Genomic DNA, 22,152 nt, shown 5'->3' with positions numbered 1-22,152 from the left:
ATGTGCCTCAACAGCAGTCAGCCTGGCTGAGATAACGCTCTGGGGCTAGGTTAACAGAACCAGCTGATTTGCAGATGCAAGACGCCCGCCGGGAGGGGGCGCTTTGCAGCCCTTCGCCTGCAACTGATCTGCTAGAGGAAGGATCCAGAGAGTCGGCCCTTAACAAACCCCTCCTGGAAGCTTTAGGTCCAGGAGCTGGCCTTTCCCGGGTCCATCTGCCAGCTAATGTTTAACCCAGCAGCACTCCGAAATTATCTACACACGGGAAATGGGGTTGAGAGGAGCAACCTTATCCCGACCTTACGGCTTTTGCTCCTAGTGAACCGTCCTTCCTAAATCCCTTTTATGTATTCAAAGATCATAAGCACCTAGTGTACATCTTCGTTCAAAATATAACGAGCACCCATCACGACTACATGATCAGTTAAGAGCACTGACTACGTGTCCATTTGTTCACCATGTCAGGAGTACCAATTATGTGCCTACCTGTGCACCAGATCAGGAGCGTGTGTCCAGAGTAGTGCCTGGTGATGGGGATGCCCTGTGATCAAGACCCACACCTTGAAGTGACTATGGTGCAGGCCGCGGCATCAAATGTCCGAATGAAAACAGAATTCCAACCCAGAGCCAGTGCTTCCCCTACTGGGGATGCTGACTCTGATGTGCCTTCTCATTTCCTGTGCTCCTATCAAGCTTCGGACCAGGAGGGTTGTCTTTTTGAACCGAGATTTGTCATCAGGCAGCAGACAGGTAAAAAGATACTAGGCGCGGACTCAGGAACCGACCAAAGAAAACACTGAAGAACGCAAGTCTGAGCTTCTCAGGAAAAGGTGGAAAATAGCTTAGCTGCGAAGTGCAAGCCTCACTGACTTGTATCCATTCACTTAACTTACTGACCGTAAGTGCGGTGCTCAGGCTGGGGGACCCAGGCTGTCTCAGAGAGGCTGTCACCAATCCTAGAAGGGTTGGCGCCAGCCCTTGTGTTTATTTCACCAGGAGGGGAACAAGGCAGAGCTGGAAATGCGGAGGGTGGCCTCGAACCCGTCAGAATCAGAAAAGGCCTCTCTGTGCGTTCCTGGAACTGGGCTGGGCGGGGAAATCAGGGCCTTCGGAGAGACATTCCAACCGCTTTCCCGGCTGCCCAGGGCCGCGGGGCCCTGGCCAAGGTGACCCCGCAGGAGGAGGCGAGGGTCCCCCGCCCCTCGGCCGCAGCGGCCTCCTCCATCTTCCTGGTCCTTGGGGCTTTTCCTCCAGGCCGGCGCGCCCGCCCCCCTCCCAGGCTTCCCCAGGGGCGGGATATCTCGCCCTCCCCCTCCCACCCGCCCCCCAGGCCACCTCCGGGCCGTGTCCTAGCGCTGCCCTCGGGCCGGGGGCGGGACCGTGGCAGGCGAAGGGGGCGGTCGAGGAGGACGCGCGCCTCGGCTACGGCAGGGCTCCCTCCTTCGCTCCCCCCTCCCTCCCGGTGCCCGCTCCTGCGACCGTCAGCCCTTCCTCCCCTGCCCGGCCCAGCCGGCCGCCCCCTCCCCCCGACGCGCACGCTCCGCCTGGCAGCTGGCGCCCCGGGCCTGGGGCCGCGGTAGCGAGAGGGGTTTGCAGGGAGGGCGGGAGCGAGAGAGCTGAGAGGGAGGGAGGCCGCCCCCCGTGCCCCTCCTCCTCGCCCTCCTCCACGGCCGCCGGTCCCTCCTCCCGCCCCCTCCCTCCTCCTCTCTCCTCCCTCCTCCCTCCCTCGCAAAGACATCCCCGCACGGCCCGGCCGCCGCGGCCACCTTCCCTGCCCCAAGCTGCAGATGTGGCGGAGCGGCCGGGCGCCGGGCGGCCGCGCCAGGGGAGCCCGCGCCCCGTGAGCCTCGCGCCCCGGCCCCCGCCCGCCCCGGCCCCCCCTCGCCCGCCCCCCGCTGCCCCCCGACCGCCGGAACCCGCAGCCGGAGCCAGTCAGCCCGGCCGCCGAGGTAGGAAGCCCCCGGGCGTCGCGCCGGGAGGACACGGACCGGGCCAGGGACTTGTCTGCGGCGCGGGGCCGCGGAACCTGAGGGTCGCCTCCCCCTCCCTCATCCGCGCCTCGCCCCGGGCCATTGTGAGCCCTCGCTGAGGCCCCTGCGCTTGCTGGTTTAGCGCGCTCCCTCCCTCGCCCGCTCCCTGGCTGGGTCTTTCGGTCTCCCGGTCTTTTCTCTTTCCTTCCCTCGTTCTGTCTGGAGGCCAAACCGAACTGCGGCCGGGCCCGGGGCGGACGCAAACTTCAGTGGGGAAGTTGGGCGGCCTCGGTCGGGGTGCGCTGCGAGGTGAGAGAGGCCACCCCGAGCCTGGGCTTGAAGTTGTCTGGGGCATCAGGCGGCCTCCTTGGCTTACTGGTGTGCCCAGGTTGTTTCCCTTTCTGGGGAAAGTCTTCTTGCTACCCTTAGCAAGCCTCGGGAAAGGTAGGAAGGGGGCGTCCCTTGATTCAGCACTGGGAGTTGGAGTACAGCCTAGCATTTGCTCCACTCTGCAAGGTGGATGGAAGCAGGTGAGGGACCTGGCAGGATGGAGAGGGTGAGTGATTGCATCCTAAGGGTGGGTCTGGAGGAGAGGGTGAGGCAGGTGCATCCCCGCCCCCCAACACACCAGGAAGATGCTTGTGCCTCACCGAAGGCCCCCTGGGATGGAGCTGGAATCCAGGCTGGCACCTGGACGCCTTGGCACACTGCCCTGCCCAGTAGGGTACTCAGGCCACAGCAGGGCAGCATGCTGCCTGTCTGCCTATCCCGGAGGGCCCGCCCAGCCCAGCCAGAGGGTGGCCGGGAAGCACTGGTTGCAGGGAGTTGCCCAGCCCTGCCCTGGGGCCTGGGAAGCTGGAAGGGATGCTGGGAGGAGCCCTGGGCCCCCAGCCATCACAGCCCAGGATCTTGGCTCTAGAGGGAATGCTTGACACCGAGGGGGCAGCCAGGGCAGCCAATGGCCCTACCAAGGCCTGAGCTCCCATGGATCTCCTTCTGGGCTAGAGCCTGAGTCTTGGTCCTCTGTGGCAGGCACCCTGTACTGCAGCCTCTCTGTTGTCTGGGCACCCAGGAAGGAAGGTGGGGCTGAGCCAGTAGCAGGGAGACAACTGCTATCTTTCCAGCTCTCTGGACTCCATAGGCTCAGGAAATGTAAACTGACCCCTTCAGTGTGCCCAGCTCTCCCCAGGTTCCACTCTGGTGGCACAGTACCACAGCTGTCCCAGCCCAGCTTACACATCCCTTTCTAGTGACCTTAGAGCCCTCCTTTTCTCCTCCTTTTTTCTTCCCTCTGGGCTCAGGCTGGGCCTCTCAGCTGCCCTGGCCTGCACTGGGGGAGGGGCTGCACCTGAGGGGGGTCTCCTAAGACACCCCTTGTTGTACTGCAGTCTAGCCCATTTCACAACCCCTTCCCAGCTTAAAATGTCCCCCGTCTGTCGTCAGTCAAGCAAAGGACAGTGCCAGGCACTGGTTTTGTGGGGTGGATACCCCATGGAAGCAGCCCTGCGTCTTTAGCTTTCCCCCCTCCCCCTTCTTTCCGGAGCTACCATTAACGCTGACCCCCTGACCCCCTATGCCTGCTTGCCCTTCCCTGTCTGTGACCCCTGACCTTTGGTGTTAAATCCCTCCAGCTGGGGCTCTCCGACCCCAAAGTGACCCTAGCCCAGGCCCCCTGGGGCAACTCGCTGGCTCTTGGCTCCCTATACAGGGACACCTGCCAGCCCTCCCTCATACATGGTGGGGGGTGGGAAGCCAGACAATGAGTCACCCCACTTCCAGGCACTACTGCTTTTGGGTCAGTGGCTTTTAGGGACTTGCTGGAGCCAGGACACAATCTGTGTGTAGGGTGAATGGGGAAAAGCTCCTGGCTGAGACACCAGTGTGTCTTGAGTTTGAATCTTGGCACAGCCACCAGCTTTGAGTGTTCCTTGGCCTGGCTCTTCCCTTGTCCAGGCCTCGGTTTCCTCATCTGTAAAACCTAGGGTCAGGCAAGGTGAGCTTTCTGAGTCTTAAGACTAGGTTGGCCTGTCGGTGGGGGCAGGGAGAAAGGATACGTCCAACAAAGCCAACTCTCAATTATCCGTGGGTGGAGCCAGTATGAATAACTGGATGCCACAGACATCCCAAAACCTCATTTTAAACAATCGTGTAAACCTCGCTCCCGCAAAGCTTTTGTTTCTAAAAAGCCCAGCTGCAAAAGAGTAGCCGTAGCTGTTTCTTCTCTAGCCCTCTTTCCTTAGTGGGAGTACCAGTGAGGGGCTAGTACCAGTGAGAAACACAAGCAGACAAAGCACTGCCAGGGCCCCTCCTCAGGGCCGGAGAGGAAGCTGGACCTCACCTCTGCGGCTCAGGCTCCCCTCCAAGGCTGGCCCAGCCTTGGCCTTGTGTAGTGGGAGGGTCCACTGGCCACCTAAATTGTTCCAGGGTCTGTGCTGGCTTTGGTGTGGAGGGAAGAATGTATTTTTCCTCACATGACATTTTCCCATGCACATTTCCGTCTCCCCAGCTGGATTCTCCTGGAATCTGAATTTCCCACTTAGGGGAGAGGGCGGTGCCAGTGCCGGGCAGGGTTTGGGGCAATCCCAGAATGAGGGAGAGAGGGTAACAGCTGTGGCTGGGGGACCAGATGTTGAGGCTGGGGCCTGCAGTTCTGCTTTTTTGGAGGCATTTGGGGTAGGGCTGTTTAGGATAGAGTGAGGGCATGTGTGTGTGTGTGTGTTTGTAAGATCCACTGGAGAAAGCTGAAGTGGGCCCTTTACCCAGATGGGAAGTTTGGATTCCAGAGGAGAGATCCTCAATCAGGGCAGGGTGAGGGGCTGAATCTTTCTGTCCCCGAGCTGCCACCCCCCCATCCCTTCTCTGCTCACCTGTGGTTGGTATTCTTAGGTCATCCTTTCCCTTTTCAGGGATGGTAGGGACCCTATGGCTGGTACAGGTGTGTGCTATGCAACAAGGGACCCTCTCTTAGCTGATGCAAGGGTGTCTGGGCCCAGCCAGAGCCCTGGGGCTCTCCAGCCTCTGCTGAGAAGCCTCCTCCCTCAGGAGTTGTGGGGTACCCTCACAAGCATGCATATGGAAAGTCATCTCCCAGGACTGACCAGAGCCAGGCGGGCCAGTCATCCATCCTGTCCCAGCTTGCTGTCAGTTCTGGCAGTGTGGACTGCAGCCCCAGCAAAGCTTGTGGGGCACAGCTGCTGACCCAGTGGGTTTTTTCTTTTCTTTTCTTTTCTTTTTTTTTTTTTTGTGGCTGTACCAGGCCCCACCCTGGTGAATTCTATCTAGTACAAGTGTGGCCAGGTTGGGCACTGGGCATTGGGCACTGGGCATTTTTTGTTTGGTTTGGTTTTGGTTTGGTTTTTCAAGACAGGGTTTCTCTGTGTAGCCCTGGCTTTCCTGGAGCACTGGGCATTTTTAACAAGCACCTCTACTGCTGATTGGACAGACTGGACCATTGCTTTGATCTCAGGAACAGGATGGAGCCTGCTGGTGCTAATGGTAGAGGAGGAGTGTTAGCAGGGTAAAGCCTGTCTGTGGCATCCCCCCCTTTACCCTAGCAGAGCCATCCCTCCTTCTCTAGCTAATACAAATGGCAGAAGTCCCCAAGTGGATTAGGTTGGCACAACAATGTAATGATGTTGAGGGGCAGCATTAATACCCTCCTAAGGATCCCTGAGAAAAATCCAACCAACACACATGCCTTCCACTTGCCTGGCTAACTTGACAAGGGTGCATCTTCACCTGAAGTTGCCAAACCTGTGAGAGACTCACTTATGCCAATGTAATAAATAAGGAAACTGAGGCTCAGGATGAGAAAGGGCAAATGGGCATCTGGGTCTATGGGAAGGACCATACTAGCCAGTTTTCTAGTCTGGCAGCGGGGTGCCCTCAGCTCCTTGTTTAGGCCTGGCTGTCCTTTCCATTCTGGTGCTGGGGCACAAGAGGTCCTCCTGAGAAGGGGTTCAATCCTTCTGGCACTGCGGCTGGGACACCTTCCTCTGGGCATCTCCAGACTGGGCAGACACAGTCCTTGCCTATGGCTGTTCATTTCCCATCCCCCCAGATAGGAGGGGGAGGCCCTCGTTAGCTGGTGGCTGGGCTGGGAGGGGCCTGAGGGTGGGACTGAGTCTGCTTCAGGGGCTGGGGCCTTCCCATCTGCTCCAGATGCCCCTGGTGGGGGATGGGCCAAATGGGCTGAGAATCTTCCAGGGCCAGGACTGTTGGGGTGAGAGACGAGGGCTCCTCAAGTCCTTTGTCATGGCTGCGTGAGAGCATAGGTAGGAGCCATTGGCGGGAGGAGTCGGGGGGCCTTCCGAGAGCAGATGGCTAGGGGAGGGGGTGCATATCTAGCCTCTGGTGCCTTCCTCCAGTCACCACTCAGAGCCCCTCACAGCAGGAGGCTGCTGAGCCGCCTGCATCAGCCTGTGCTGGGAGCCTGAGGGAGAACCGTCCCCTCTCACCAGACATAGGGTTTCCTGGAGTTCACCAATCACCAGCTCCTTGAGATCCCAGCAGTAAGACACATTGGTTTTTGGAGGCTAGTGCGGGAAATTGAGGCTCTGAGAGGTTTGGTGATTTGTCCTGTGGTCTCTTGGAATGAGGGGAGGGCAGAAAGGAGCTGCTATCTAGAACTGCTTGGGCCTGACACATGAAATGCCACTTTAGCCTGGAACCTGCCCAGTTCACTGTCTACTGCCAGTGTCCAAGGGAGCCTCTGTCCTTCCCCTGCACCCCCACCCCCCACCCCGGGTCTGACTAGGCTAGTTCTCCCTTGAGCCACACTTTCAAAGCCCACCCTGGCCCATTTACAGATAGATGCCTCTGCCCCAACTGTGATGCTCCTCCTCTGAGAAGGCTATTGGACCGTTCCTCATCCTCCCTGTTCTGAAGTCCCTCCCACCCTCCCAAGTGCTATTTGGGAGGCCTTACCAGAGAGATCAGATTGGGTCTGGCAGGGCCTCATCTGATTGGCTGTGGGTAAAGATGGGCTTGGACGCTTACCTGGCTTCCGGATTTGCTTTGTAGTCCAGAGTGGGTAAGCTAGTCAGAAAGATGTTTGAGGAAGGAAGGGTGTAAGGTAGAGGCCAGCCATTGTACAGTGTGCCCACTGGTACCGACTATGGTAGGCGAGGTGTCCCAAGAGATGAAGCCGAGGAGTTGGGTTTTTTTGGTCATCCCCACTGACCAGTAATGGCACTACTGTTTCTCCCCTCCAAGTGTGTGCTCCAGACAGGAGGAAGAGACTTCTGGTCCTAGGCCTGTTTCCAAACTGACCTTGGAAGTCACATCAAGTTGTAGGGCTTAAGTCACCCTGGAACCTACCATCTCACCTAGAGAATAAACCCAGTTGAATTTACTTATTCACTCACTCAACATACATCCAGCAGAGAGCAAGTGTTTGGGAATAGCGACACGGTCAGGTGCAACAGGGCCATGTGAGGAAACAGGTCTGGATGTCGTAGGGTGTCCCAGCTCCCATCCCGCTCCAGGCCAGCCCCATTCCTTTACAGTGGGTAAACTAGAGCCCATGGTCTTGCCTTAATACCAACTCAAGACACACCTGGCTGGGTGTGGTGGCGCACGCCTTTAATCCCAGTACTCGGGAGGCAGAGGCAGGCGGATCTCTGTGAGTTCGAGGCCAGCCTGGTCTACAGAGTGAGTCCAGGACAGCGAAGGCTACACAGAGAAATGCTATCTCAAAAAACAAAACAATAACAAAAACAAAAAAACCCAACAACAACAAGAAAAAACACATCTGGCTTTCCAACCTCATAAGCTCAGTTCATTATGGAAAGACGACTGGGCTCTGGGTCAGGAGTTGGGGGGAGGGCCTGCTTGGGTGATCTTCCCTTTGTGTGTGTGTGGCTTCATGCTTGTGGGGATGTGTGTGAGTGTGTGTTGTGTATGTAGAGGCCAGAAGTTAATCCCCGAGTGTCATTCCTCAGAAGCTGTCCATCTTGTTTTTTGAGATAGGTCTCTAATTGCCCTGGGACTCACCACGTAGGCTTGGCTGGGTCCCAGGGATCTGTCTGTCTGCTTCCCCAGTGTTCCTATGATAAGCATGGGTCGTTATGCTTGGCCTTGTCTACATGGGTTCTGAGGATTGAACTCATATCTTTATGCTTGCATGGCAAGCATTTCATCAGCTGAGCTATGCCTCCAGTCATGGTCATCCTTTTTTCTCGGTGGGCTTGGAGCTGCCCAGGAGCCCTAGGCCATGCCCACTTCAGACCTTTCTTCTTGGAAGGAGGTGCCTTATGCCTGCGGCTGAAAGTCAGGTGGCAGTGCCCAGGCACACTTAGCACGCTTGAGAGCTGGCGACATGGTGGTATTAGTGACGCATTAGCCAGGACTTGGATCCAGGGCTGGTATGGCAGGCCTAGGAGCACTGCTGTTGGGCTTGGTGAGCCCCTGGCCCTCAGCAGCAGTGACAAGTTGGGCACCTGGAAGAGCATAGCTCCTAGAGGCTGAGTCTGGACAGGGTGTATCACAGAAGACATGGCAGACAGAGGAGGGGTTGGGGACATGATAACTGCAGAATATGAGTGGCTGTCCACTTGATAAGTAAGCCTCAGGCTTTCAAAGAGGCTAGGATCCTAAGGAGAGGCTGAGGCCCTGCGCTGAAGGAGCAAGTGGCACCCTTTTGATTAGACCACTATGGCTCCTCAGTGCCCCCCAGCTTCTTCTGGGGTCCTTCAGGCCTCTTCCTCTACTGCCTTATGCAGTACTGAGTGACAAGCAGGCTTTTGGGGGGCTACTCCCTTGGTCCTGTGTTGCAGCCTTGGGCTCAGGAAGACGCTTTGGAGAGAGGAGTTGAATCCCAGCCTCACTGTTTGTAAGCTGTGACCTTGACGGATTGTTTTAACTTAAAGATGGGGAGCATAGTGTCTCATTCCCGGGGTGGCAGGGTAAGTGAAGGTGGTACATCAGCCAGGCCCTGGTTCCTTTGTCTCCAGACTTTCTGCTCTTTTTATAGCACAAACATCAAAAACAGTGGCTTCTGTACACTAGGCAAGTGCTTTACCCCTGAGCCACTTTCTGAGCAAATGTAGACTTACGGAAAAGCTAGAAAGGATTCCAAGAGTAGGAGCAGCTCCAAGGGACTACCCTCTCTTTTTCCTCTTTGAGACAGTGTTACTATGTTGCCCACACTGGCCTTGGACTCACCCTGTAATCCAGAATTTATAATCCTCCTGCCTCAGCCTCCCAAGTAGCTAGAATAGGCAAGTGACAGTAGCTCCAACTCCCTGGTTTGCTTTGTGTCCCCATGGCCTTATCAGATCTGCCCCTACCAACCCTCAGTAGAACCGTGTGCCCCTGAGACTGTTTCACTGCCTGTGTGTCTGAGCGACCTTCAGGCCCTGTTCCATCTGATTTATCCTGGACCCCAGCAGAGAGCCTGGTGTTGGAATGCATAAATGAAGTGGGGAGGGAAGGGCCAAAGTCCAGAACCTGCCTTCACCCTCCTGCTGCCGAGTTGGCAGGTGTGGTTGTGCACAATGGTGAAACACCATGTGTCTGTAAGTCGGCTTGCCCGCCTGCATTGCAGTACTGGCCAGTACCTGTGCTGGCCTTAGAGCACACCCCCCCCCCCCCCCGCCACACACACACAGCAGCCAGCTAGATAGCAGTTTGGTGGTGTTTGGTTTTTGTTGATGTTATTTCTCTGTATAGCCCTGACTGTCTGGAACTCACTCTGTAGACCAGGCTGGTCTCCAACTGCTGGGATAAAAAGTGTAAGCCACCACTGCCCCATTGGGTTTTTGTGTTGTGAGACAGGGTCTCACTGTGTTGCCTGTGAACTTCTGATCCTCCTGCCTTTGTCAGCACACCTGGTTTATGTAGTGCTGGGGACAGAACCTGGAGCCTTGTGTTTGCGAGGCAAGCACACTACCAAAAGAGCTACGTCTCCAGTACCAGAATGGCAGTTCTGCCTATGCTCGGCCTTCCTAGGTGTGTGCCCCTATCTGGCTCCATGCTGCCCACCCATCCCAGGGATTTCAGTGGCCTTGCCCAGCCCTGTGTCCTTCCCTTCCAGCCCAGCAGTCTGTGTGGGGGCTGCTTGGCCGGCTTGCCTCTGGCTGAGGCCCAGGTGCAGGCTTGCTCATGGCCCCATACCCCCCCAAGCTGGGCAGACAGGAAAATACCAGACATAGTTGTGCAAAGGTGGCTGCAGGCAGGCAGGCAGCAGGAGGTGGGGGCCGGAGAAGGGGGACCAGAGCCACGAGAACATTTGGAGGCCTCTGGCCCAGACAGACTTTGCAGTTGGAGGGCCACATGTTTGCATGAATGTTCGTGGGTGCCAAGGCTTTCAGGGCCCTTGTCACCCATCCTCTTGGTCTGGGGCAAGGAAAGTCCTATGGTGTGGGGTTTATGAGGGATACAGAAGGAGCAAACCTGTTGGCCTTTTAGTTTCAGCTCTGGATGACCTTAGTAGACTCACTTGTGTGGGTCATCCCTGGGGTACAGATGAAGACCATTGGGGCTAAGGCTTGTCCTATGAATATCTTGTCCCTGAATATCTAGACAGTGAGAAAACTCTACTGTGGAGGAGGCTTAGAGAGTGGCAGGGACCTGTCTGAGGTCACACAGCCAGGTAGTTTGAAGCTGTCTTTGCTGTATGAACTCGACATAGCCAAGTTCTCTGCAAGCTGTGTCCTCAGGTGCTGTTCAGCCAGTCCCCAGTGTCCTCTAGCAGAGAAGAGCTCAGATCTGGACTAGTGCTCTGGTTTCAGTTTCCATTGAGATGGTATGTGCAGGCTAGGTGCTCCTCTTGGGACTGGGAGGGGGCTACATGCAGTCATGGGTTGTCAGGGTTTCCAAGCCCTTCCAGGAAGTGCAGTGGCTTTGCCCCTTCCCTAGGCCTGGGAGGTTTCTGGCCCCACTGTACCTGCCTTTCAGGGCGTCTTAGTGCTGTCAGGCTCCACAGGGAGGGTGCTCTCCCAACTCTGTGGTCATTCTGCAGGGCAGTAGAGGTCCAAGGGATATAGGCCAGCCAAAGTTATGTTTTGGAGTGAGATTTGTGACATTTGTCAGTACACAGGGAGGGCCAGCTCTCCTCAGAGCTGCTCCTCCTCTTCCTCCTTTTTTTTTGTTTTTTGTTTTTTTTTTCAAGACAGGGTCTCTCTGTGCAGCCTTGGCTGTCCTGGACTCACTTTGTAGACCAGGCTGGCCTTGAACTCACAGAGATCCACCTGCCTCTGCCTCCTGAGTGCTGGGATTAAAGGCTTGTGCCACCGTGCCTGGCTCTCAGACCTATTCTTATAGGCTCAGGACTTTAGCAGTAGTGACAGGACAGATTTTATCAAGTGCCCATTGTGTGTCTAACTCTGTGTTGAACATTCCATCCAACTTAGGGACAAGGGGACATGGCAGGAAGCAGGAGAGCCAGGCTTGGGAAGGGGGCCTGAGAGATCCTTTCCCTGCTGTTGCCTCCAGTGTCTCTCGCTAGGCCGCCAAGGAGGGTGGAGCTCTTGGCTAGAGTAGGGAGCACAGCCGGTTCCCAGGAATGTGGGGTTATGGGCCATTTGCTTTGGCAGCATTGCTGCCCTCAGCTCTTCCAGCCTTCTGATCCCTCCCTCATCCTGCCATCCCCTCCAGCACCTACCCACTGCCTGCCCTACTGCCTTTCCTGGGTTCTGCACCTAGCTCCATAAGCCCTTTGGTTGGGGAGGGGGTAACCAACCTTAGCCAAGTCCAAGGACACCACAGGAGAGGCTGATAAACCCCTTGTCTGCTACAGACAAACCCTGTGACCCAGGACAGGTCACTTCCCTGAGTCTCAGTTTCTGCATCTGTAAAGTGGGATGAAATGTCACCTGTTGTGACAGATGCTGGCATGTTGGACTATCAGCCATTGCCTGAGGCAGTCACCGGGATAGGCACCATAGCTTTGGTCTTGCCACTCATGATTTCCACCTGGGGCAGGAGTTGGAGACACTCAGATCAGGGCCTGGCTACTGAGAGGTGAAAGGAAACCAGGAATTTGGTGTTAACTTTGTGTGTGTAACTATGAAGCTAGCCTTGACTTACTGATCTAATTGCCTCCATCTCCCAAGTGCTGGTTTCACAGGCATGTGCCACCATGACTGACTGCATTGGAGAGGTGCAGCTTGGATCATTGTCCACAAGTTCTAGGCTGGTTTTGCTATAGCTAACCAAATGGGCTGTTTCAAGACTACCCCTGGTTAAATGGTGTGTTCATCACTTTAGCCACACTGCTGTGGGGTAGGTGGGCACCCACTCTGCTTAGGTCCTTGTTAAAACTTCTGCCAAGGACTCAGTCCCTGCTAATTAGCACAGGTAGCCCTCCCTCTCCACCCCTCCAGTCTCAAGGGCAACCAAATATCTTCCCTCTGGCAGGGAAGGAAGGACTTCATGCTGAGCAGGAATCTAGGCCCCTTCTCTTAGCTTGGTGATTTTGAAGCTTCCTTTCCCCAAGAGGAAGGGAAGGTAGCCCATATAGGTCTACAGGGGGCCCGGTGCCCTGTAAGAGCTGCAGCTGGGGACCGTCTGCGCAGGGTCTGCGCTGGGCGCACAATAGCTGTCATTGTCTTGGCTGGCTGGAGGCGGAGGCGCCCAGCCCACCCTCAGGGCTACCCCCTGCCCGGGGTTGTGGGAGGGCTGTCCCCACCCTTGCCGCGCCGGTGGTCTCTGTGCTGCCCCCTCTTGTGCTTCCTCCCTTGCTGCTGCTGCCGCTTCCTCCTGCTCCCTCTGCTCTAATTAGTTCCTTTTGCAGCTGGGGAGCCTCCACGGTGCAGACTCCCATCGTGGGCCCTTGCAGGTGGGTGTGCCGCAGGGGCGCACCCAGCCTACCAGGAGTGAGTGCTCCGAGGTGTGGCCTCTGATCCCTGATTGCAGCTCCACTGCCAGAACAGGGTGCAGGGCACTCAGCCATCCGACCAATAGGGAAACTGAGGCCCAGGTGGTTTCTCCAGCAAGGTCGGAGTAGCCCTGTCGGTTTGGCTAGTGTGCTTCCTGGCCCCTCAGCATTGTACCCATGAACACCTGATTAGGAGAGGTGGGTCTCCTGCCCCTATGGGCCACCCGGTTCTAGAGACCCACATACTTCCAGATCTCCTGAACTCTAAGGGGCAAGCCACGGGATCTTGGCTAGGGAGGTGACTTCACCTTTCTTAGGGTCACGGCCCCCTACCGTTCCTGTTCCGGGAATTTAAATCTGGCTGGTGCTCACAGGGCCAGCTTTGGAGGGCTGAACTGCAGGGGCATTTAGAAAAGTCAGGGACCTGCCTCTGCCCCTTTCACCTAGCTCAGGAACAGAAAGCAAAGCTGATCACAGACTGGCTGCTTCTGGCTGGGAAGGGAGTCCGAGAGGACTTTGAGGTTGGCCAAGGTCAGAGCGTGAGTGGGGTCACAGGCCATCTACTCCCTGGGGGCTCTGGATAGGAAAACTAACAGGACTCTCTGGGGCGGCTCCTTCCTCCTTTCCCAGGAGGGGCTGAGGCGCCTGGGTTGGATTCTGGTTTCCAAGAATGAACCCCTACCTCCCTGGGCAGAACCCAGGGACAGGAAGTGAATGGTGCCCCTGGAGACTGAGTCTGCTGATGGTGGTGGGGGCAGTCGTCAGAGTCCCCTTTCCTTCTATGGGTGTTTCACCCAGGGAGATGGGCTCCTGCTGGGGGCCTCCTCCTGCCATAGCTGAACATTGTGCTGTTGTTCCCTGGAGGTACTCAGAACCAGGTGACAGACCAGTGGCTCCTCCTAGGCTCCCTCTGGTGGGAGGACATGAGACAGGAGCAGGTGCCAAAGGATACTGCTTGGTTGGCACTGTGACTGAGAGTCAGCGCTTGACTTTCTAGCTCAGGCACCCTGCCAGTGGCCTTCTTTTCTCCACAGTGGGTGTGGGGGCAGGGAGGCCTGTGGCCTTGGGCCAGAAGAGGGACCAGGCCACCAGCCCTTCCTGGCTCCTGAATTCTTAATCAGCATAAATATTTACTTCCTTCCTCCCCTTCCAGGCTCTCAGCACAGAGGAGCTTCAGGGAGGTTGGACTGGGCCTATGTCTAAAAATAAACAGGTAGGGAGACAGACAGACAGACAGACCCGGCTGCAGTTCAGTCAGAGGGCAGCCTTTGCCTAGACAGGAATGGATGAACAGGCTCAAGGCCACCCATCACTGTCACCTACCTACCACCTATGTGGGTCTGGGACTCCTAAGAGGGTGGTGCTGTGGTCACCAGGGTATCAGTCAGCAGTGCCTCTGGTCCAATTATGGTCTGAGCAGTAACAAGTGCATCAGACAGCTTTAATGGAGACAAGTTGCAGACCTGAATCTCCCAGTCAAGAGGGGCTTCCTGTGCTCCAACGATGCAGTCCTGCATGCCCACACGTAGTGGGAGCTGGAGCTATGGCCTCACAAGCATTATCTCAGGCCAGGGAGGGGCCATCCTGTGTACTGGGGATGCCACTTTAGCTTGGAGCTTGTAGGAGGTAAATGGGAAGCAAACGAGAGCCAGGTAGCTGGAGCTGCCCTAGAGTCTTGGCCTGGAGAAGAAATGGGTAGGGTGGCTGTCCTCTTTGCTGTGCTCCACCCGTTAGGGCACTTCAGCAGCTCTGGTCTCACAAGCCCCGAAGAACACACTCAATAAACTGCTCCAAGTATTTTCCAGGTAGTGGTTTTTTCCCTGCCACACCCACCTGTGTTAGAGTGGGAGGTTTCTGATGGGGGGCGAGATTGTTGCTGGAAAGTGAAGTGTTTGGTAAGGAATGGCTGGCCTTTTCTTGGTCAGTGTTTCTTATGAGTTCATTTATACTTCTGAAGATCACACTAGTGAGACGTTGTACAAAAAGGAGGAGTGTCACAGTATGAAATTAGGAATGTCATTACCAGTTTTTCCTTTTTGAATACTATCTACTGTCCTTTGCGTGTCCTGCAAAGCTGGCCTGGCCACAGTCTCTAGCTGCCCCCTGGTGGTAGGTAAAGCCCAGTGGTTCCTGGTGGCTTGTGAAGTCTGTCCCTTACCTGGGAGGTTCAGTCCTTGCTTACTCAACTCACTCTAATGGCCAAGCTTTGAATAGACTACTTCCCTTGGAGGTGACAGAGTTCCCTGCCCGGAACACTTTTGTCACAACGGGTGCTTAACTGATCACTGAGGTATACCACCTACACTTTGGAGAACGCATGTTGCTCCTGGCCTGCTTTTAGGTCTCTGGATTCAGACTGGCAGCCTTCCCAAGCATAGCTTCCCATTCTATCAGAAGTGACAGTTGGGCCCTAGCCAGCTAGTTCCTGGGAGATGGAGCCTCAAGTCTGGCTGTTCTGCCAGATTGTGAATTCTGTGACTGGGGCAGTCTCTAACACTCTCATGGTTAAATAGAGACCATAACTGTGGCCTATCCCAAGACTCATGGGAAGTGGCAGTGGAATTTTACAGTATGTAGACATAACTCTCCATGATATCTGTGAGCCAGGCCATTCAGAGTGTCATCTCTACTCCTCTGCTCCTGGCAGGTATTTTATTTGGTTAGTTGGTTTTGGTTTCTCTGTTTTAGCCCTGGCTGTCCTAGACTCACTCTGTACGCCAGGTTGGCCTTGAACTCACAGAGATCTACCTGCCTCTGCCTCCCTAGTGCTGGGATTAAAGGCATGTACCACCGCTACCCAGCTCCTGGCAGTTTTAGAAGGTATAGCTGAAGTAGAAGCTTAAGGTTCAATGTCACTACACACCCTGTGCCCTTTTCCAGGTTCCTGCTGAAGACCAGCTGGGTACTGTCTTAGACCCTCCCCATCACCATGCACTCCTTGGACGAGCCGCTTGACCTAAAGCTGAGTATCACCAAGCTCCGGGCGGCGAGAGAGAAGCGGGAAAGGACACTGGGTGTGGCCCGACATCATGCTCTGCATAGGGAGCTGGGCCTGGTGGATGACAGCCCTACACCTGGCTCCCCAGGCTCCCCCCCTGCAGGTACCGCACCAGTCAGGGCTGGGGCCTCAGATGAGACTGTCCAGTAGGGTATAGCTACAGGTTCTGGTTGAGAGCACCACTTCCATGCTTGTCCATTCATCCTTCAAGTACCTGAAATCTGTTCAGTCCACACAGCAGGCACACAGAGCCAGCTCCAGCCAGAGCCTGTAAAAGGATCTGGATAGAGGGGGAAGCTGGGGTGGAAGTGGGGGGGGGGAGCAGCATCAGAAGTCCCAAGATTGCATCTCTGTACTTTGGGGTTCTATGGCTGGTTAAACTGGGTGGTGACTGGGGACAGAGCCAGGCAAATGTGTCTTAACGATGCTTTGTGCTCATGCCTAGCGTTATTCACCTCATCTGTTATACCTTCAAATGGGCCTGGGAAACAGTTTTACCATGCGCTTGAGGTACAAGAGGCAGCTCATCGCAATTTTCCCATTTTATAGAAGGGAACACTAGGACAGGGAGTGAAGTAGTCTTGTGTTTCAGTTCCAATTCTACTGTTTATCCCATGTGTCAGATAAGTCTCATCTGTAAGATGGGTAATTATAATTTTCTGTCTTATTGTTGAGATGGTCTTGTGTGGTCCAGGCTGGCAGTGAACTCATTAGGTAGCCCAGGATGGCCTTGACTCCTGCCTCAGCCTCCTGAATGCTATGATTACAGGTATGAACCACCAAGGGTAGAAAATTAATTTCCTGTTTCTGGTTGCTAGCTGGGCTCTCTGGTGATGTCATCACTGTGACTGCCTAGTTGCTCTTGGATATCTGGGGTGACAGTACTGGAAGGTGGTGGTTGGGATCCAGAGGTGGTGGGACCTGATCCAGCAGGACTCTAGCTAGCTTCCCTGAAACATATTCTTCAGGCTTCCTGCTGAACCCCAAGTTCCCTGAGAAGGTAGACGGACGCTTTTCCACAGCACCCCTGGTGGACCTCAGCTTGTCACCACCATCTGGTCTGGACTCCCCCAATGGCAGTAGCTCCCTGTCTCCTGAGCGCCAGAGCAATGGGGACCTGCCTCCACTGCCTACTGCTGTGGTAAGGAGGAGGAAGGTTCTAGAGGGAGGGTATGTTGGCTTCCTGGGGCTCCTTGACAAGTACTATCAAATTGAGTGGTTTAAAACTAGACAAAGGAATCCTCTCAGTTCTAGAACTATGAAGGAAGGGTGGTGATAAGCCATGCTCTCTAGAAGACTGCAGGGGAAACGCCTTGTCGCTGTTCTAGATTCTGGAAGCCCTAATCCTCGGCATTCACTCCAGGCTGGTAACTGCACCCCTTGTCTTTGCCTGCATCTTCAGCTGGCTAATCACCTCTGAACAGACTGTTTCCAAACAAGCTCATACATGCACACACCATGAATTAATACTGTTTGTCTTTTGGGTTTTGTTTTTGTTTTTTTGTTTTGCTTTGTTTTGTTTTTCAAGACAGGGTTTCTCTGTGTATCCTTGGTTGTCCTGGACTCACTTTGTAGACCAGGCTGGCCTCAAACTCACAGCGATCCACCTGCCTCTGCCTCCCGAGTGCTGGGATTAAAGGCGTGTGGCATACTGATGTACTGCAACACCATAATGATATAATTTAGCTGTATTAATAGTAACTTTAGGCTGTACTGATATGATTAATACTGTCCACAGGACAAAAGTGAGGGGTCTGGCCTGCCAGTGGGACAGCCTAACCGGCCCTTATCCTTATTCCTTAGGATTTCCAGCCACTGCGCTATTTGGATGGTGTCCCCAGCTCCTTCCAGTTCTTCTTGCCCCTGGGCTCCGGGGGGGCTCTGCACCTACCTGCTTCCTCCTTCCTCACACCCCCCAAGGACAAGTGCCTCTCACCAGAGCTGCCCCTGGCCAAGCAGCTGGTGTGTCGATGGGCCAAGGTGAGTGGGGGCTGGGAAGAGTGGTGAGGGCTGGGCCAGCACCCTACTTGGGCTCAGAACCCTGCCTGGCTCCACAGTGTAACCAGCTCTTTGAGCTCCTCCAAGACCTGGTTGACCACGTCAATGACCATCATGTCAAGCCGGAACAGGATGCTCGGTACTGCTGCCATTGGGAGGGCTGTGCCCGCCATGGCCGCGGCTTCAATGCCAGGTGAGGGAGCAGGGTGAGGGCAGGAAGGGAGGGGCTGGGTGCCCATCAAGCTGAGTATACCCCTGGGCCCTCCCTGGAGCAGGTACAAGATGCTCATCCACATCCGGACTCATACCAATGAGAAGCCACACCGATGCCCCACCTGTAACAAGAGCTTCTCCCGCCTGGAAAACCTCAAGATCCACAACCGCTCCCACACAGGTAAGCCTCTCATGGAGGGGCAGGGGGCTGCAGGGAAAGACTGAAAAGAGGAACACATCTCATTGTTCATACCCTCCTCCCCTTGTTTAAGACAGGCTCTCACTTAGCCTAGGCTGCCTTCTAACTATATAGCCAAGGATGACCATGGACTCCCAGTCTTCCTGCCTTCATCTACCAAGTGCTGGGATCAGAGGCTTGGTTTTCATATCACCTTGAAGGCCATATGCTAGGGGGTCACACTTTACCCATTGGGTGTGATCATTTGACACCACCATAGGGCTGGCAGACTGTGTCTGCCTCTCCTCATTGTACCCTGAGCCCCACAGAACCTCACACATCATTTTAAATTATTTAATTACTACATTAAAAAGAGTAAAGCTGGGACTGGGACTATCAGAGGTTAAGAGCACCACCTACTCTTCCAGAGGTCCTGAGTTCAATTCCCAACAACCACATGGTGGCTCACAGCCATCTATAATGTGATCTGATGCCCTCTTCTGGCCTGTAGGGGTACATGCAGGCAGAGCACTGTGTGCATAATAAATAATAAATCCTTAAAAAACAAACAAACAAACAAACAAATTTAAGCTGGGCAGTGGCGGCACAGGCCTTTTTAAAATTATGTATACAGTGTTCTGCCTGCATGGGTGCACACTTCAAGGTCAAGTTGTGCCCAGTGTTGACAGGATCTATAGCAAAAGACCTGAAAGGTGCCCAACAAGGAGGCCCAAGCACAGCTGCATCTTCCTCAGGCTGAATTCTGCCTGCTGCCCTGAGTTGGGTCAGCCTCCTGCTGGGTGCAGTGAGTGTCCCAAATCAGAGAATGCTTCAGGAGCTCTGGGCCTGGGAGAAGCGAGGGGATAAGTGGAAAGATCTGGCAGAGTTGCCGCCCCTCAATGCAGCCCACCCTTACAGGTGAGAAGCCCTACGTCTGCCCCTATGAGGGTTGCAACAAGCGTTACTCCAACTCAAGTGACCGCTTCAAGCACACTCGCACCCACTACGTAGACAAGCCCTACTACTGCAAGATGCCCGGCTGTCACAAGCGCTACACGGACCCCAGTTCATTGCGCAAGCACATCAAAGCCCATGGCCACTTTGTGTCCCATGAGCAGCAAGAGCTCCTGCAGCTGCGCCCACCCCCTAACCCACCACTCCCCACCCCCGACAGTGGCTCCTATGTTAGTGGGGCTCAGATCATTATCCCCAACCCTGCTGCCCTTTTTGGAGGCCCCAGTCTGCCTGGCCTGCCCTTACCCCTGGCCCCTGGCCCCCTTGACCTCAGTGCTCTGGCCTGTGGCAATGGTGGAGGTGGGAGTGGGGGCATAGGCCCTGGGCTGCCAGGCTCTGTTTTGCCCCTCAATCTGGCCAAAAACCCACTGTTGCCCTCACCCTTTGGGGCTGGTGGACTAGGCCTGCCTGTGGTCTCTCTCCTGGGTGGCTCTGCTGGTAGCAAGGCTGAAGGGGAGAAAGGTCGTGGGTCAGTGCCTGCCAGGGTTCTGGGCCTGGAGGACCACAAGACTCCTCTGGAAAGGACGGAGCGCAGCCGCTCCCGGCCAAGCCCTGATGGACTCCCTTTGCTACCGGGCACTGTACTGGACTTGTCCACGGGCAACTCAGCAGCCAGCAGTCCCGAAGCGCTAACTCCTGGCTGGGTGGTCATCCCACCAGGGTCTGTGCTGCTAAAACCAGCTGTGGTAAACTGAATGAAACTGGGCTACCCACCTGCCAGCTTTGACAGCCCAGCCACCTGCGGTGGGCTCATCCCCGACGAACAGAAACTCTTCTGCGAAATAGCAATAATATCCTACTGCCCCAGGGCCCAAGGGTCTGCTCCTTGGGAAGCTGCAGCCCCTGACGAGCTGGGTGGCAAGCATGGTGCTAGAAGGTCTTGGCTGACTTCCTGGCTCCAGAGTGAGGACTTGGCTTGGACCTGCTGTCCACAGAGGGCCCTACTCTTGGGTGCTAAGGCCTCGCTCCATATAGTCTGGGTGAGGCCTTCCTCTGAGTTCTGTCCTCACAGAACTCTCAGTCCTGCCTCTTGCTCTGGTGCAGTTCTCTCCATGACCAGCCTGGCTGGGCAGGTTGCCGTTCTTCCCTGCCTTATCTACTTGTCAGCTTGGGAGCCCCCAGTGACTACAGGCCCATGCTTGGGAATTGCTTAGACCCCTTTCCCTCTGGCCCACTCCATGGAGGGAGAGCAAGACAGACACAGGCCCTGGCTAAGCCACAGGAAAAAGTTGGCATCTCCCTGCCTACTGCTATGACAAGGTGCTTCCCTGCCTGCTTAGCAGAGAAGCCTGCTCTGTCAGTGCCCTCTTCTTCCTGCCAAAATCAGCACTGCCGGAGGGTTGGCAACACTTTGCCAAGAGGAGGGGCAGCTGACCACTCACCTTCCCCTTGGGAAAGTGCAAGCAGGATGAAAGGATCTTTGTACTGGTCTGGTCAAGCTTGGTTTGGCCTGGGCAGTGTTACCCTGCGGAAGCCTGCAAGACCTCGGTCTACACCAGGGGACTGCCAGGCTTGGAAAGCAGCTACATACAGGTTTGGGGGCTAGTCATGGAATGCAGGGAAGGGCTGATTCATTAGGAAGGAGCTTTCTAGAAACCACAAACTGAAGCCCCTGGGTGTGAGGGTGCCTAGGCAGCCAAGCACAGCATTTGGACAACCAACTCTGCTTGGGAAAAGCTGGCTAAAGGAAGGGCTGGGCATGTGACAGACAGGTTGTTTCCCAACTTTTCCAGTTAACCCCTTTTGGTGGTGCCTCTCTTGCCCAGGAGCTCTACCCAAGCCAGCTACCCCAGGGCTTGTGCTACTCAGAATAAAGCAGCACTTACGCGGGGCTAGAATAAGCCAAGGACATTGGAGGACTATGTGCTCCACAGCTCCAAAAGGCTAGATGCCCCAACTTGGGCCTCTTGCTGTCCCCTGTACTATGTTGCAGAGTGGCTAAGTCCCTCACCTCCCCATCTGTAGAACAAAAAGGCTGCTGGGATGGTAATGGGGTCTTTAGTAGCTCTGTGGTTCCTCTGAGCAGCTCTGCCTAATCTACTTTTTCCCAGACTGCCCTTCTGTTTCAGAAGGGTCACCCTGATCTGACCTGCCTGACTGCTGGTCTCCAGGACCCCAGCCCTGACAGGGCTTGGCTGTGCTGGCTCTGCCCCTTGAAGGGGCTGTGAGCACGTTAAGGAGCTGGTCTCCTATCTTCGGGTCTACCCAAGATCCAAACAACTTACTGGCTCTGTTAGGGCCCTAGGCCTTAAGTCCCTGGCTGGGGGATTGGGTTTGAGACTCAAGCCCAAGAGCAGAGGAACAGGGCACTGGAAGGTGACATTAGCTCAGCATGTGATACAGTGACAGACCAGGCTTGGAAGGGCCGGTATACTTATTGTCAGTTTGTTGTTGCACATTCCAGGATATCAGTATTTTAACAGGTTCTAAGTGCCTTTCTATTGTAGCTTATGTTTTCCCTACTTTTGGCTCCATTGCTGTTAGCATAGAGTTTAAAAAAAAGAGATAAGCTAATGACTATAACAATATATTCCTCCATGTGAGAGGAAGTTTATAAAGAAACAATAAACGTGACTTGCAAAGATGGGTTTCTGCATAGTAGATGTACCAAGAGCTGGGTCACCTGCTTATGCCTGGTTGTAGGTATCCCAACTAGAGCACCTGAAAGCCTGGCCTGGAGCTTTCATTTCACCTCAACCTGCCACGCACTCCCTTCACGCTGAAGTTGAGACTGTGACTAGAAGAGTAGGTAACAAGTAGATACAGAGGATTCTGAACTGCATTCACATCACAAGGTTCAGGCCTTGGTCTGCTGCTGCCTGCAAGACTTGGCCAGCCAAAGCTTCTTCCAGCCAGTTTACTGAGAGCAGTGCCCAGTTCTAGCTGGGAGTTCTGGAGTTATAGATCCTATGTCCTGAGGGAAGGAGAGGGGGGGTGGACCCTTTTGTTTCCTCAGGACTTT

At 55.2% G+C, this 22,152-nt stretch overlaps 1 protein-coding gene across 2 annotated transcripts; it reads left to right on the top strand.

Moving 5' to 3' along the window:
- Positions 1-1,870: 1,870 nt before the first annotated feature.
- Glis2 (GLIS family zinc finger 2) lies at positions 1,871-20,629 on the top strand. Of its 2 annotated transcripts, XM_051167256.1 has the most exons (7): positions 1,871-1,949; positions 15,670-15,890; positions 16,756-16,928; positions 17,591-17,767; positions 17,845-17,978; positions 18,058-18,179; positions 19,095-20,629. In XM_051167256.1, exons 2-7 carry the CDS (start codon positions 15,719-15,721, stop codon positions 19,883-19,885), a joined length of 1,569 nt encoding a protein of 522 aa, XP_051023213.1. In that variant the 5' UTR covers positions 1,871-1,949; positions 15,670-15,718; the 3' UTR covers positions 19,886-20,629. The 2 variants fall into 2 exon arrangements, with proteins under 2 accessions (XP_051023213.1, XP_051023214.1); XM_051167257.1 differs by lacking the exon at positions 1,871-1,949 and having other exon boundaries at positions 18,061-18,179.
- Positions 20,630-22,152: the final 1,523 nt, after the last annotated feature.

This window comes from Acomys russatus, chromosome 25 (genome assembly GCF_903995435.1).
Source record: "Acomys russatus chromosome 25, mAcoRus1.1, whole genome shotgun sequence".
NCBI classification, from domain to species: domain Eukaryota; kingdom Metazoa; phylum Chordata; class Mammalia; order Rodentia; family Muridae; genus Acomys; species Acomys russatus.
The sequence above is the reverse complement of the archived record's forward strand: the minus strand, read 5'-3'. Positions and strand labels throughout refer to the sequence as shown.

Excerpts from the sequence above, each read along its gene's own strand:
- Glis2 (XM_051167256.1), top strand. The coding sequence starts at position 15,719 with ATGCACTCCTTGGACGAGCCGCTTGACCTAAAGCTGAGTATCACCAAG. Across the intron at positions 16,929-17,590 it reads CTCCACTGCCTACTGCTGTG|GATTTCCAGCCACTGCGCTA; the intron begins GTAAGGAGGAGG and ends CTTATTCCTTAG. Across the intron at positions 18,180-19,094 it reads CCACAACCGCTCCCACACAG|GTGAGAAGCCCTACGTCTGC; the intron begins GTAAGCCTCTCA and ends CCACCCTTACAG.